The 17,121-nt window shown below is 48.5% G+C and overlaps 1 protein-coding gene across 2 annotated transcripts in view; it reads left to right on the forward strand.

Moving 5' to 3' along the window:
• TMCO4 (transmembrane and coiled-coil domains 4) overlaps positions 1–17,121 on the forward strand; it is a 33,833-nt gene that overhangs the window by 7,870 nt on the left and 8,842 nt on the right. For both annotated transcript variants that reach the window (XM_069740697.1, XM_069740696.1), the window contains exons 6-12: positions 717–814; positions 897–1,040; positions 1,115–1,234; positions 1,308–1,472; positions 2,590–2,726; positions 7,452–7,536; positions 7,679–7,796. In XM_069740697.1, coding sequence (XP_069596798.1) covers positions 717–814; positions 897–1,040; positions 1,115–1,234; positions 1,308–1,472; positions 2,590–2,726; positions 7,452–7,536; positions 7,679–7,796 — 867 coding nt within the window. The remainder of the gene's footprint in view (positions 1–716; positions 815–896; positions 1,041–1,114; positions 1,235–1,307; positions 1,473–2,589; positions 2,727–7,451; positions 7,537–7,678; positions 7,797–17,121) is intronic.

The following is a 17,121-nucleotide window of genomic DNA, read 5'->3' on the forward strand; positions in this document are numbered from 1 at the left end:
CATAGGGGCAGTATTATAGTAGTTATATTCTTGTACATAGGGGGCAGTATTATAGTAGTTATATTCTTGTACATAGGGGGCAGTATTATATTAGTTATATTCTTGTACATAGGAGCAGTATTATAGTAGTTATATTCTTGTACATAGGGGCAGTATTATAGTAGTTCTTGTACATAGGGGCAGTATTATAGTAGTTATATTCTTGTACATAGGGGGCAATATTATAGTAGTTCGCTCCCCGTTGTCTTTTCTGTAGCGTTTCTTTCCCTTATTACACGGCAGCCGGTTTTCTCTGTATAATATTGGGTTTTGTCCCCGCTCCCCCATTAATCCTTCTCTTGCCCCCGCACATTAGTGTCTCATTTCTCGCCTCCTGATGGCGTTGCTCTCGCTGATCCCCGTCCTCCTCTTGTGCTGCTCCTCGGCTCCTGGCTGCGATTCTCTATAGATTGCTGCCTGTAATTATTTTGCTTGTTTTCTCCGCTCTTCTCGCCGGCTTCGTTTGCTTGTACACCGGAGCGGAGCTGATCGTGTATGGCAGGGACGCCCCCGGCATATTAGCAGCCATTATTAGTCGCCCGCATGACTCCGAGCGCCGGTGTTTACCCTGGTCCTGTGCCAGCTTCACCTGTGGAGCTCGGCACTCCGGCAGGGCACTGGTTAATCTGCCAATATGGCCGACACTTCGGCAGATTCATATCTGTGTTATATTTCAGGTCGGAGCAGGCGTCTCGTAAGAAGAAGGAAAGTCGTAAGAAGATGAAGCGATATCTGCTGATCGGCCTGGCCACCGTGGGCGGGGGGACGGTGATAGGTGAGGGTCTTCGTCCTCCGTCATCACGTGGCCCGGGGACCTCCCATAACTCTCCTACCTGTGCTGCTGCTTCTTACGACAGGTCTGACTGGAGGACTGGCAGCTCCACTGGTGGCCGCGGGGGCCGCCACAATCATTGGCAGCGCGGGGGCTGCTGTTCTGGGGTCCACCGCTGGCATCGCCATCATGGCGTCTCTCTTCGGAGCAGCAGGGGCCGGACTGACAGGTTAGTGGTCGGGATCATGGCGACCGCCAGTCACATCTCATCTGATCTCACACGACGGCGTCCTCCTTACTTAGGGTACAAGATGAAGAAACGTGTGGGAGCCATAGAGGAGTTCGAGTTTCTGCCTCTGACCGGTGGCTGTCAGCTCCACATATGCATCGCCATCACCGGGTGGCTGTCCACTGGAAAATACGGTGAGTGCTGCCATTCCTTGTGCCGCTGCCGCGTGAGACGGCTCCTTGTACAATGGCTTCATCTCATCTGCAGGAAGCTTCGCCGCCCCGTGGCAGAGTCTGCTGCACTCCACCGAGCAGTACTGCCTGGCCTGGGAGTCCAAGTACCTGATGGAGCTGGGAAACGCGCTGGATACACTACTGAACGGCCTGGTGAATATCGTGGCACAGGAAGCCCTGAAATACACCATCTTGTCAGGTAGGACTGCAACATTACTGATCCTGAGCTACCTCCTGTATTATACTCCAGAGCTGCACTCACTATTCTGCTGGTGCAGTCACTGAGTACATACGTTACATTACTGATCCTGAGTTACCTCCTGTATTATACTCCAGAGCTGCACTCACTATTCTGCTGGTGCAGTCACTGTGTACATACATTACATTACTGATCCTGAGTTACCTCCTGTATTATACTCCAGAGCTGCACTCACTATTCTGCTGGTGCAGTCACTGTGTACATACATTACATTACTGATCCTGAGTTACATCCTGTATTATACCCCAGAGCTGCACTCACTATTCTGCTGGTGCAGTCACTGTGTACATACATTACATTACTGATCCTGAGTTACCTCCTGTATTATACTCCAGAGCTGCACTCACTATTCTGCTGGTGCAGTCACTGTGTACATACATTACATTACTGATCCTGAGTTACCTCCTGTATTATACTCCAGAGCTGCACTCACTATTCTGCTGGTGCAGTCACTGTGTACATACATTACATTACTGATCCTGAGTTACCTCCTGTATTATACTCCAGAGCTGCACTCACTATTCTGCTGGTGCAGTCACTGTGTACATACATTACATTACTGATCCTGAGTTACATCCTGTATTATACTCCAGAGCTGCACTCACTATTCTGCTGGTGCAGTCACTGTGTACATACATTACATTACTGATCCTGAGTTACATCCTGTATTATACCCCAGAGCTGCACTCACTATTCTGCTGGTGCAGTCACTGTTTACATACATTACATTACTGATCCTGAGTTACCTCCTGTATTATACTCCAGAGCTGCACTCACTATTCTGCTGGTGCAGTCACTGTGTACATACATTACATTACTGATCCTGAGTTACATCCTGTATTATACTCCAGAGCTGCACTCACTATTCTGCTGGTGCAGTCACTGTGTACATACATTACATTACTGATCCTGAGTTACATCCTGTATTATACCCCAGAGCTGCACTCACTATTCTGCTGGTGCAGTCACTGTGTACATACATTACATTACTGATCCTGAGTTACCTCCTGTATTATACCCCAGAGCTGCACTCACTGTTCCCCTTTGTTGTCTTCAGGCATTGTGGCTGCCCTGACGTGGCCGGCCTCCCTCATCACCGTGGCCAGTGTGATTGATAACCCGTGGGGTGTGTGTCTGAGTCGCTCGGCTGAAGTGGGGAAGCATCTGGCACATATTCTGCTCAAGAGACAGCAGGTAATGAGGGAGAGTCGTGTTTCGGGGGTGAGCGCAGTCGGGCACATGCGTTGTGATGGAGGATGAGGGGACTGCGCCGCTCTCTGTTTTCTTTCCTGCACTTGGTCTTACACATTCCGTATTAATTATCTTGCAATCTGTGTTTTCTGTCTCTTTTTGTGCTGCGCTCTCATGTGAGACACATGGAGATGGTGAGATGTTAGAGTGCGGCAGAGAGAGAGGGAGTGAGCGCCGTCTGTAGCCGATCTCTTCCCCAGTGCCCGGCGCTCAGCTGAGGGTGACTGCTCTCAATGGGGAGAGTGTAATATTCCACTGCGGAGCAGCTCTTTCCGTCTACGGACCCCTATGGCCTCCCGACCCCTCTGGTCTCCTCTGGACCCCTCCTTTCTTCTCCCGACCCCTTTGTCTTGTTCCGGACCCCTCCGTCCTTCTTTCGGACCCCTCTAGCCTCTTCCGGACCCTTGTGTTTTCCAGGCCCACTCCTTTGTTTCCCCTCTTAACTTATCTCTCTTCTTCTGGACTCCATTGTCTTCTTCCTGACCCCTGTCTACTTTATGTCCCCTCTGTCTGTCCACCTTCGGACCCCTTTGTACATTCATTTCCTTCCCTCCACCTTTCCTCCGTCTCTTTAAGTCTGCTCTCTCGCTCTCTTTCTTGCCTGTCTCTTCCTTGTCTCGTATTACACCCTCTCTCTTTCCCTCGCTCTCTATCTTGCCTGTCTCTTCCTTGTCTTGTATTACACCCTCTCTCTTTCCCTCGCTCTCTATCTTGCCTGTCTCTTCCTTGTCTCGTATTACACCCTCTCTCTTTCCCTCGCTCTCTGTCTTGTCTGTCTCTTCCTTGTCTCGTATTACACCCTCTCTCTTTCCCTCGCTCTCTTTCTTGTCTGTCTCTTCCTTGTCTCGTATTACACCCTCTCTCTTTCCCTCGCTCTTTCTTGTCTGACTCTTCCTTGTCTCGTATTACACCCTCTCTCTTTCCCTCGCTCTCTATCTTGCCTTTCTCTTCCTTGTCTCGTATTACACCCTCTCTCTTTCCCTCGCTCTCTGTCTTGTCTGTCTCTTCCTTGTCTTGTATTACACCCTCTCTCTTTCCCTCGCTCTCTATCTTGTATTTCTTGCCTGTCTCTTCCTTGTCTCGTATTACACCCTCTCTCTTTCCCTCGCTCTCTGTCTTGTCTGTCTCTTCCTTGTCTCGTATTACACCCTCTCTCTTTCCCTCGCTCTCTGTCTTGTCTGTCTCTTCCTTGTCTTGTATTACACCCTCTCTCTTTCCCTCGCTCTCTATCTTGTATTTCTTGTCTGTCTTTTCCTTGTCTCGTATTACACCCTCTCTCTTTTTCCCTCGCTCTCTGTCTTGTCTGTCTCTTCCTTGTCTCGTATTACACCCTCTCTCTTTCCCTCGCTCTCTGTCTTGTCTGTCTCTTCCTTGTCTTGTATTACACCCTCTCTCTTTCCCTCGCTCTCTTTCTTGTCTGTCTCTTCCTTGTCTCGTATTACACCCTCTCTTTTTCTCTCGCTCTCTTTCTTGTCTGTCTCTTCCTTGTCTTGTATTACACCCTCTCTCTTTCCCTCGCTCTCTATCTTGTGTCTGTCTCTTCCTTGTCTCGTATTACACCCTCTCTCTTTCCCTCGCTCTCTTTCTTGTCTGTCTCTACCTTGTCTCGTATTACACCCTCTCTCTTTCCCTCGCTCTCTGTCTTGTCTGTCTCTTCCTTGTCTCGTATTACACCCTCTCTCTTTCCCTCGCTCTCTTTCTTGTCTGTCTCTTCCTTGTCTCGTATTACACCCTCTCTCTTTTTCCCTCGCTCTCTGTCTTGTCTGACTCTTTCTGTCTTTTCCTTGTATTACAGCCCTCACGCTCGCTCGCTCTCTATCTTGCCTGTCTCTTCCTTGTCTCGTATTACACCCTCTCTCTTTCCCTCGCTCTCTGTCTTGTCTGTCTCTTCCTTGTCTCGTATTACACCCTCTCTCTTTCCCTCGCTCTCTTTCTTGTCTGTCTCTTCCTTGTCTCGTATTACACCCTCTCTTTTTCTCTCGCTCTCTTTCTTGTCTGTCTCTTCCTTGTCTTGTATTACACCCTCTCTCTTTCCCTCGCTCTCTATCTTGTGTCTGTCTCTTCCTTGTCTCGTATTACACCCTCTCTCTTTCCCTCGCTCTCTGTCTTGTCTGTCTCTTCCTTGTCTCGTATTACACCCTCTCTCTTTCCCTCGCTCTCTTTCTTGTCTGTCTCTTCCTTGTCTCGTATTACACCCTCTCTCTTTTTCCCTCGCTCTCTGTCTTGTCTGACTCTTTCTGTCTTTTCCTTGTATTACAGCCCTCACGCTCGCTCGCTCTCTATCTTGCCTGTCTCTTCCTTGTCTCGTATTACACCCTCTCTCTTTCCCTCGCTCTCTGTCTTGCCTGTCTCTTCCTTGTCTCGTATTACACCCTCTCTTTTTCCCTCGCTCTCTTTCTTGTCTGTCTCTTGCTGTCTTTTCCTTGTATTACACCCCTCGCTCTCTCTCTCGCTCTCTATCTTGTGTCTGTCTATCACTGTCTCAGTTGCTGCGGTCTCGGTGTGTGGATGTCTCGGTGTTCTTCGCCCTCCCCGGTTCTGCCGGCTCCGCGCACACTGTAGCTCTCTCTGTTACGTGTGGGACGGCATGATGAATCACTGCATGTATGAGGGGGTCTCACACCTGCGGGCGGGGGCCGCTACTCCAGCGTCGTGCACGCGTGTGATTCCATTTGTTGACAGCGCTCTCGTTAGTGACCATCTGTCCTTGGAGCGAAAATCTCATCATTGCTGCGCTGAGTGCGGATTAAGCCCGACCACTTCATTACAGGCGCAGCGGCAGCGCAGCACATCTCTGCTATTCTCTGTGAAGACACTTAGTCAGGCACAGCTCTGTGGGGGGCAGCGAGACCACCAGTGGGTGTGATAGGTCATGGGGGGCACCTCTGAGGTGTGGGGGCAGCGAGACCACCAGTGGGTGTGATAGGATATGGGGGGCACCTCTGAGGTATGGGGGGCAGTGGGGCCACCAGCAGGTGTGATAGGATATGGGGGGGCACCTCTGAGATGTAGGGGGCAGCGGGACCACCAGTGGGTGTGATAGGATAGGGGGGGCACCTCTTAGATGTGGGGGGCAGTGAGACCACCAGTGGGTGTGATAGGATACGGGGGGCACCTCTGAGGTATGGGGGGCAGTGGGGCCACCAGCAGGTGTGATAGGATATGGGGGGCACCTCTGAGGTGTGGGGGGCAGCGGGACCACCAGTGGGTGTGATAGGATATTGGGGGGGCACCTCTGAGATGTAGGGGGCAGCGGGACCACCAGTGGGTGTGATAGGATAGGGGGGGCACCTCTTAGATGTGGGGGGCAGTGAGACCACCAGTGGGTGTGATAGGATACGGGGGGGCACCTCTGAGGTGTGGGGGGCAGTGAGACCACCAGTGGGTGTGATAGGATACGGGGGGGCACCTCTGAGGTGTGGGGGGCAGCGAGGCCACCAGCAGGTGTGATAGGATACGGGGGGCATCTCTGAGGTGTGGGGGGCAGCGAGGCCACCAGCAGGTGTGATAGGATATGGGGGGCATCTCTGAGGTGTGGGGGGCATCGAGACCACCAGTGGGTGTGATAGGATATGGGGGGCACCTCTGAGGTATGGGGGGCAGTGGGGCCACCAGCAGGTGTGATAGGATATGGGGGGGCACCTCTGAGATGTAGGGGGCAGCGGGACCACCAGTGGGTGTGATAGGATAGGGGGGGCACCTCTTAGATGTGGGGGGCAGTGAGACCACCAGTGGGTGTGATAGGATACGGGGGGCACCTCTGAGGTATGGGGGGCAGTGGGGCCACCAGCAGGTGTGATAGGATATGGGGGGCACCTCTGAGGTGTGGGGGGCAGCGGGACCACCAGTGGGTGTGATAGGATATTGGGGGGGCACCTCTGAGATGTAGGGGGCAGCGGGACCACCAGTGGGTGTGATAGAATAGGGGGGGCACCTCTTAGATGTGGGGGGCAGTGAGACCACCAGTGGGTGTGATAGGATACGGGGGGGCACCTCTGAGGTGTGGGGGGCAGTGAGACCACCAGTGGGTGTGATAGGATACGGGGGGGCACCTCTGAGGTGTGGGGGGGCAGCGAGACCACCAGTGGGTGTGATAGGATAGGGGGGGCATCTCTGAGGTGTGGGGGGGCAGCGAGACCACCAGTGGGTGTGATAGGATAGGGGGGGCACCTCTGGGGTGTTGGGGGCACATTAATCATTCACATTGATACTTAGTCCCCCCTTTCCACCCCCTCGCTTACGTCATGTCCCACTCTTCCCTCTGTGTCACCATTTTTCAGATCTCTGCCAGCTGTCAGTGAATAGAAATACAAACATATCCTTCCGTGATACTTCTCGCAGCTGAGATTTGGTTACAAATGTGGCAGATCTAGAGTTTTCGGTCTTGTTTTCAGGCTGTTACATTGTAACGAGAGATTTGTGAGGTGTCTCTTGTTTTGCTCACAGACGATTGTAACAAATCTTCAGCTGTGTGAAGTAAAAATGGGTTCTTAAAGGGGTGCTTTATAGAGGCTATGGTCTGAGCTACGGTGGTCCAGCCACGGCATCTGTCAGACCCCCATTGATCTGGTATCATGACTTAGGCCTGGACAACTCCTTGGGGTCTTTGTAGATGTGAATGATGGGTGTAGTTGTCCCGCACGGTACAGGACTGTGTTCTTCTTGCAGGGACGGCGGCCGGTCACACTCATCGGCTTCAGCCTGGGGGCTCGTGTCATTTACTTCTGTCTGCAGGAGCTGGCGCAGGAGGCAGGTAAACGCCGCCATCATCCGGGGCCTATGGTGGCATCACCGGACTGGGAGAGCCTGGTGACAACCAGTATGACCCATGGTCACCCAGCTCTCCCAGTATATACAAGGTGATGACTTAAAGCTGGATTATGTCCTCCTGGCAGGAGCAGAGGGGATCATCGAGGACGTGGTGCTGCTAGGAGCCCCCGTAGAAGGCGACGTGAAGAAATGGCAGCCACTGACACGCGTCGTAGCCGGCCGCATCATCAATGGTTACTGCAGGTGACCCCGTGATATCCCCCCTCAGCCGCAGCCTATAGATACATATATACATGTGTGGTCTGTGTTCCTCCCCATCTGAATCATTTCAGCTTTGCAGAAGAATGAATAATAATTACCCTGATAATAGAAACACAGGAATAGATGTGAGAGCAAAGAATACGAGATCGTCATAGCGTCTTGCGCTGAAAGCAATATTGACTGCTGGGAGTGATAGTCCGTTACATCTGCAATCACATATAGTGTCTATGTGGGGCTAGTGAGCTTCCTCTACTGGTGGCTGTATAAATCTGTATGCAGTGAGCTCCCCCTAGTGGTGGCTGTATAAATCTGTATGTAGTGATCTCCCCCTAGTGGTGGCTGTATAAATCTGTATGTAGTGAGCTCCCCCTAGTGGTGGCTGTATAAATATGTATGTAGTGAGCTCCCTCTAGTGGTGGCTGTATAAATCTGTATGTAGTGAGCTCCCCCTAGTGGTGGCTGTATAAATCTGTATGTAGTGAGCTCCCCTAGTGGTGGCTGTATAAATCTGTATGCAGTGAGCTCCCCCTAGTGGTGGCTGTATAAATATGTATGTAGTGAGCTCCCCCTAGTGGTGGCTGTATAAATCTGTATGCAGTGAGCTCCCCCTAGTGGTGGCTGTATAAATATGTATGTAGTGAGCTCCCTCTAGTGGTGGCTGTATAAATCTGTATGTAGTGAGCTCCCCCTAGTGGTGGCTGTATAAATCTGTATGTAGTGAGCTCCCCTAGTGGTGGCTGTATAAATCTGTATGCAGTGAGCTCCCCCTAGTGGTGGCTGTATAAATATGTATGTAGTGAGCTCCCCCTAGTGGTGGCTGTATAAATCTGTATGCAGTGAGCTCCCCCTAGTGGTGGCTGTATAAATCTGTATGCAGTGAGCTCCCCCTAGTGGTGGCTGTATAAATATGTATGTAGTGAGCTCCCCCTAGTGGTGGCTGTATAAATCTGTATGCAGTGAGCTCCCCCTAGTGGTGGCTGTATAAATCTGTATGCAGTGAGCTCCCCCTAGTGGTGGCTGTATAAATCTGTATGCAGTGAGGTCCCCCTATTGGTGATTATAAATCTGTATGCAGTGAGCTCCCTCTAGTGGTGGCTGTATAAATATGTATGCAGTGAACTCTTTTATTATAAAAATACAAAACTTACAATAAATAGCAAAATCAAAACCCCAGCAAAAGCAACTATCCTGAGTCCAACATTACCCCCCAGTCCAAAGCAAAGTCCGAGTCCAGCATAACAGCCCCCAGTGAAAGCAACCCCGCAAAAGAAAACAAACTGCCTTCTTCTTTCTCAAAGAAGCTTCCTCCATATCTTTCCTTCTTATGTTGTTTTCTGTCCTTTACTTGTCTTTTCACTTTTTGATTCTACAGATCTCCTCCTCCCCAGATCTGTATGTAGTGAGCTCCCTTTAGTGATAGCTGTATAAATCTGTATATAGTGTGCTCCCCCTATTGGTGACTATAATTCAGCTCCCTCTAGTGGTGACTGTATAACTCTGTATGCAGTGAGCCCCCTCCAGTGGTGACTATAAATCTGTATGTAGTGAGCTCCCCCTACTTGAGGCTGTATGTTATGGCTGGCAATCAGGCAACACAGCGTGCAGTAATCAGCGCACATACAGAGATCTGGCAAAAACCCAAAACAATAGGACGAGCTCTGAGACGTGGAATCTCTGTAGACTGCAGTACCTGAACTGTCCTAACACAACTGGAAGCAGCAGTGGATTGCGCCTATCACTACCTATGCAACTCGGCACTGCCTGAGGAGCTGACTAGCCTGAAGATAGAAATACAAGCCTGACTTACCTCAGAGAAATACCCCAAAGGAATAGGCAGCCCCCACATATAATGACTGTTAGCAAGATGAAAAGACAAACGTAGGAATGAAATAGATTCAGCAAAGTGAGGCCCGATATTCTAGACAGAGCGAGGATAGCAAAGAGAACTATGCAGTCTACAAAAAACCCTAAAACGAAAACCACGCAAAGGGGCAAAAAAGACCCACCGTGCCGAACTAACAGCACGGCGGTGCACCCCTTTGCTTCTCAGAGCTTCCAGCAAAAGATAATAACAAGCTGGACAGAAAAAACAGAAAACAAACTAGAAGCACTTATCTAGCAGAGCAGCAGGCCCAAGGAAAGATGCAGTAGCTCAGATCCAACACTGGAACATTGACAAGGAGCAAGGAAGACAGACTCAGGTGGAGCTAAATAGCAAGGCAGCCAACGAGCTCACCAAAACACCTGAGGGAGGACGCCCAGAGACTGCAATACCACTTGTGACCACAGAATTCACAACAGTACCCCCCCCTTGAGGAGGGGTCACCGAACCCTCACCAGAACCCCCAGGCCGACCAGGATGAGCCACATGAAAGGTACGAACAAGATCTGGGGCATGGACATCAGAGGCAAAAACCCAGGAATTATCTTCCTGAGCATAACCCTTCCATTTGACCAGATACTGGAGTTTCCGTCTAGAGACACGAGAATCCAAAATCTTCTCCACAATATACTCCAATTCCCCCTCCACCAAAACAGGGGCAGGAGGCTCCACAGATGGAACCATAGGTGCCACGTATCTCCTCAACAACGACCTATGGAATACATTATGTATGGAAAAGGAGTCTGGGAGGGTCAGACGAAAAGACACCGGATTGAGAATCTCAGAAATCCTATACGGACCAATAAAACGAGGTTTAAATTTAGGAGAGGAAACCTTCATAGGTATATGACGAGAAGATAACCAAACCAGATCCCCAACACGAAGTCGGGGTCCCACACGGCGTCTGCGATTAGCGAAAAGCTGAGCCTTCTCCTGGGACAAGGTCAAATTGTCCACTACCTGAGTCCAGATCTGCTGCAACCTGTCCACCACATAATCCACACCAGGACAGTCCGAAGACTCAACCTGTCCTGAAGAGAAACGAGGATGGAACCCAGAATTGCAGAAAAATGGAGAGACCAAGGTAGCCGAGCTGGCCCGATTATTAAGGGCGAACTCAGCCAACGGCAAAAATGACACCCAATCATCCTGGTCAGCGGAAACAAAACATCTCAGATATGTTTCCAAGGTCTGATTGGTTCGTTCGGTCTGGCCATTAGTCTGAGGATGGAAGGCCGAGGAAAAAGATAGGTCAATGCCCATCCTACCACAAAAGGCTCGCCAGAACCTTGAGACAAACTGGGAACCTCTGTCAGAAACAATATTCTCAGGAATGCCATGTAAACGAACCACATGCTGGAAGAACAAAGGCACCAAATCAGAGGAGGAAGACAATTTAACCAAGGGCACCAGATGGACCATTTTAGAAAAGCGATCACAGACCACCCAAATGACAGACATCTTTTGAGAAACGGGAAGGTCAGAAATGAAATCCATCGAAATATGTGTCCAAGGCCTCTTCGGGACCGGCAAGGGCAAAAGCAACCCACTGGCACGTGAACAGCAGGGCTTAGCCCTAGCACAAATTCCACAGGACTGCACAAAAGCACGCACATCCCGCGACAGAGACGGCCACCAAAAGGATCTAGCAACCAACTCCCTGGTACCAAAGATTCCTGGATGACCGGCCAGCACCGAACAATGAAGTTCAGAGATAAGTTTACTAGTCCACCTATCAGGGACGAACAGTTTCTCGGCCGGACAACGATCAGGTTTATTAGCCTGAAATTTCTGCAACACTCTCCGCAAATCAGGGGAGATGGCAGACACAATGACTCCTTCCTTGAGGATACTCGCCGGCTCAGATAACCCCGGAGAGTCGGGCACAAAACTCCTAGACAGAGCATCCGCCTTCACATTTTTAGAGCCCGGAAGGTATGAAATCACAAAATCAAAACGAGCAAAAAATAACGACCAACGGGCCTGTCTAGGATTCAAGCGCTTGGCAGACTCAAGATAAGTAAGGTTCTTATGATCAGTCAAAACCACCACGCGATGCTTAGCACCCTCAAGCCAATGACGCCACTCCTCGAATGCCCACTTCATGGCCAGCAACTCTCGGTTGCCCACATCATAATTACGCTCAGCAGCAGAAAATTTCCTGGAAAAGAAAGCACATGGTTTGAACACTGAGCAACCAGAACCTCTCTGTGACAAAACCGCCCCTGCACCAATCTCAGAAGCATCAACCTCGACCTGGAACGGAAGAGAAACATCAGGTTGACACAACACAGGGGCACAGCAAAAACGACGCTTCAACTCCTGAAAAGCTTCCACGGCAGCAGAAGACCAATTAACCAAATCAGCACCCTTCTTGGTCAAATCGGTCAATGGTCTGGCAATGCTAGAAAAATTACAGATGAAGCGACGATAAAAATTAGCAAAGCCCAGGAATTTCTGCAAACTTTTTAGAGATGTCGGCTGAGTCCAATCCTGGATGGCCTGAACCTTAACCGGATCCATCTCGATAGTAGAAGGGGAAAAGATGAACCCCAAAAATGAAACTTTCTGCACACCGAAGAGACACTTTGATCCCTTCACAAACAAGGAATTAGCACGCAGTACCTGGAAAACCATTCTGACTTGCTTTACATGAGACTCCCAATCATCTGAGAAGATCAAAATGTCATCCAAGTAAACAATCAAGAATTTATCCAGATACTCACGAAAAATGTCATGCATAAAAGACTGAAAAACAGATGGAGCATTGGCAAGTCCGAACGGCATCACCAGATACTCAAAATGACCCTCGGGCGTATTAAATGCCGTTTTCCATTCATCTCCCTGCCTGATTCTCACCAGATTATACGCACCACGAAGATCAATCTTAGTAAACCAACTAGCCCCCTTAATCCGAGCAAACAAGTCAGAAATCAATGGCAAGGGATACTGAAACTTAACAGTGATCTTATTAAGAAGGCGGTAATCAATACACGGTCTTAGCGAACCATCCTTCTTGGCTACAAAAAAGAACCCTGCTCCCAATGGTGACGACGATGGGCGAATATGTCCCTTCTCCAGGGACTCCTTCACATAACTGCGCATAGCGGTGTGTTCAGGTACGGACAAATTAAATAAACGACCCTTAGGGAATTTACTACCAGGAATCAAATCGATAGCACAATCACAATTCCTATGCGGAGGAAGGGCATCAGACTTGGACTCTTCAAATACATCCTGAAAGTCCGACAAGAACTCTGGGATGTCAGAAGGAATGGATGACGAAATAGACAAAAATGGAACATCACCATGTACTCCCTGACAACCCCAGCTGGTTACCGACATAGAGTTCCAATCCAATACTGGATTATGGGTTTGTAGCCATGGCAACCCCAACACGACCACATCATGCAAATTATGCAGTACCAAAAAGCGAATAACTTCCTGATGTGCAGGAGCCATGCACATGGTCAGCTGGGCCCAGTACTGAGGCTTATTCTTGGCCAGAGGTGTAGCATCAATTCCTCTCAACGGAATAGGACACCGCAAAGGCTCCAAGAAAAATCCACAACGTTTAGCATAATCCAAATCCATCAGATTCAGGGCAGCGCCTGAATCCACAAACGCCATGACAGAATATGATGACAAAGAGCACATTAAGGTAATGGACAAAAGGAATTTGGACTGTACAGTACCAATAACGGCAGAGCTATCGAACCGCCTAGTGCGTTTAGGACAATTAGAAATAGCATGAGTAGAATCACCACAATAGAAACACAGTCTGTTCAGACGTCTGTGTTCTTGCCGTTCTACTTTAGTCATAGTCCTGTTGCACTGCATAGGCTCAGGCTTACTCTCAGACAATACCGCCAGATGGTGCACAGATTTACGCTCGCGCAAGCGACGACCGATCTGAATGGCCAAGGACATAGACTCATTCAAACCAGCAGGCATAGGAAATCCCACCATTACATCCTTAAGAGCTTCAGAGAGACCCTTTCTGAACAAAGCCGCTAGTGCAGATTCATTCCACAGAGTGAGTACTGACCATTTTCTAAATTTCTGACAATATAGTTCTACATCATCCTGACCCTGGCATAAAGCCAGCAGATTTTTCTCAGCTTGATCCACTGAATTAGGCTCATCGTAAAGCAATCCCAGCGCCTGGAAAAATGCATCAATATTACTCAATGCAGAATCTCCTGGTGCAAGAGAAAACGCCCAGTCCTGTGGGTCGCCGCGCAAAAAAGAAATAATAATCAAAACCTGTTGAATAGGATTACCAGAAGAATGAGGTTTCAAGGCCAAAAATAGCTTACAATTATTTCTGAAGCTCAGGAACTTAGTTCTGTCACCAAAAAACAAATCAGGAATCGGAATTCTTGGTTCTAGCATCGATTTCTGATCAATAGTATCTTGAATCTTTTGTACATTTACAACGAGATTATCCATTGAGGAGCACAGAGCCTGAATATCCATGTCCACAGCTGTGTCCTGAAGCACTCTAATGTCTAGGGGAAAAAAAAGACTGAAGACAGAGCTAAGAAAAAAAAATGATGTCAGGATTTCTTTTTTCCCTCTATTGGAAATCATTGAATAGGCTCCTTGTACTGTTATGGCTGGCAATCAGGCAACACAGCGTGCAGTAATCAGCGCACATACAGAGATCTGGCAAAAACCCAAAACAATAGGACGAGCTCTGAGACGTGGAATCTCTGTAGACTGCAGTACCTGATCTATCCTCACACAACTATAAGCAGCAGTGGATTGCGCCTAACAACTACCTATGCAACTCGGCACTGCCTGAGGAGCTGACTAGCCTGAAGATAGAAATACAAGCCTGACTTACCTCAGAGAAATACCCCAAAGGAATAGGCAGCCCCCACATATAATGACTGTTAGCAAGATGAAAAGACAAACGTAGGAATGAAATAGATTCAGCAAAGTGAGGCCCGATATTCTAGACAGAGCGAGGATAGCAAAGAGAACTATGCAGTCTACAAAAAACCCTAAAACGAAAACCACGCAAAGGGGCAAAAAAGACCCACCGTGCCGAACTAACAGCACGGCGGTGCACCCCTTTGCTTCTCAGAGCTTCCAGCAAAAGATAATAACAAGCTGGACAGAAAAAACAGAAAACAAACTAGAAGCACTTATCTAGCAGAGCAGCAGGCCCAAGGAAAGATGCAGTAGCTCAGATCCAACACTGGAACATTGACAAGGAGCAAGGAAGACAGACTCAGGTGGAGCTAAATAGCAAGGCAGCCAACGAGCTCACCAAAACACCTGAGGGAGGACGCCCAGAGACTGCAATACCACTTGTGACCACAGAATTCACAACAGCTGTATAAATCTGTATGTAGTGAGCTCCCCCTAATGGTGTCTGTATAAATATGTACGCAATGAGCTCCTTCTAGTGGTGGCTGTATAAATCTGTATGTAGTGAGCTCCCTCTAGTGGTGACTATAATTCTGTATGTAGTGAGCTCCCTCTAGTGGTGACTGTATAAATCCAGAGTTTTATCATCTTCCACTGTGTGAGATTGGATTTTAGCTGTATGTGATGACCAGAGTTGAAGTTACACGTATAGTGTTCATAGAATCCTAGAATATCAGAGCTGGAAGGGACCCCCAGGGTTATCGTATCCATCCCCCTGCTCAATGCAGGATTCACTAAATCATCTCAGACTGATGTCTGTCCAGCCTCTGTGTGAAGACTTCCATTGAAGGAGAACTCGCCACCTCTCGGGGCCGCCGCTTCAATCATTGATCATCCTCACTGTCACCCTCCTAATATCTAATCTGTATCTTTTCCCTTTCAGTTTCCTTCCGTTGCTTCTCATGTTTACAAATGAGAATAATGATGATCCCTCTACACTGTGACGACCCTTCAGATATTTGTAGACGGCTATTAAGTCTCCTCTTAGTCTTCTTTTTTGCAGCTAAATATTCCCAGATCCTTTACCCGTTCCTCGTAGGACATACTGTGCAGTCCGCTCACCATCCAGGTCGCTCTTGTCTGAGCTTGTTTCAGTTTCTCAATGTCTTTCTTACAATGTGGAGTCCAGAACTGGACCCAGTATCCACATGAGGCCTGACCAAGGAGGAGTAGAGGGAGAATTACTTCACGTAATCTGGACTCTGTGCTTCTCTTATACATCCTAGAACTGTGTTTGCCTTTTTTGCTGCTGCATCACACTGTTGACTCCTGTGCAGTCTGTGATCTATTAGTATTCCTGTCTTTTTCACACGTGCTGTTGCTTAGTTCTATTCCTTCCATTCTGTAGATGTAATTTCCGTTTTTCTTGCCCAGATTTACAATCTTGCATTTCTCCCTGTTAAATACCATTCTATTAGTCGCTGCCCATTATTCAAGATTATCTAGATCCTTCTGAATGCTTTCTCTGTCTTTTCTAGTGTTATCTATCCCTCCTAGCTTTACATCATCTGCAAATTTGATCAGATTACCATCAGTTCCCTTATCTAGATAATTTATAAATATGTTGAACAACACTGGGGCCAGGACAGAGCCTTGTGGTCCCCACTTGTGATACTGGGGCCAGGACAGAGCCTTGTGGTCACCACTTGTAACACTGGAGCCAGGACAGAGCCTTGTGGTCACCACATGAAACACTCTTCCAATTGGATGTGCAGCCATGTATTATAATTCTTTGAGTACAATCACTGAGACAGTTATGAATAATAATCTTTATTTTTATATAACATATTCCGCAGCGCTTTACAGTTTTGCACACATTATCATCGCTGTCCCCGTTGGGGCTCACAATCTAAATTCCCTATCAGTATGTCTTTAGAATGTGGGAGGAAACCAGAGAACCCGGAGGAAACCCATGCAAAAACGTGGACTCCAGCGCTGCAAGGCTGCAGTGCTAACCACTGAGCCACCGTGCTGCCCCTATGACTCCACCTAACCATAGCCTTGTCACTCCCATACTTGGTCATTTTCTCAATAAGGATAGTATGAGATAATTTAACAAATGCTTTGCTGAAGTTGAGGTATACTATATCTACCGCATTTTGCTGATCCACCCAGTCAGTGATTCCATCGTGGAAGGAGATTAGTCTGGATGACTTGTTTGCTACAAAGCCGTGCTGGCTCTGGTTAATTACTGTATTCTTATCCAGGTACTTACATCCATGCTGTGTAATAATGTGTTCACAGATCTCGCCTGGTATAGAAGTAAGGCTCACTGGACTGTGATTTCCTGGCTCCGTCTTCTTTCCTTTTTTGAAGATAGGGACAACATTTGTCCTTCTCCAATGTTCTGGGACTTCTGGTCTCTAGGATTTTTCAGAGATTTTGGCTAGTGGTTCTGCAATTTCCTCTGCTAACTCCTTCAGTTCCCTAGGATGTAATTTATCTGAAGCAGGAGATGTAAATTTATGTAAATTAGCCAAGTCTTCC

The sequence above is a fragment of the Ranitomeya imitator genome, chromosome 10 (genome assembly GCF_032444005.1).
Source record: "Ranitomeya imitator isolate aRanImi1 chromosome 10, aRanImi1.pri, whole genome shotgun sequence".
Classification (NCBI taxonomy): domain Eukaryota; kingdom Metazoa; phylum Chordata; class Amphibia; order Anura; family Dendrobatidae; genus Ranitomeya; species Ranitomeya imitator.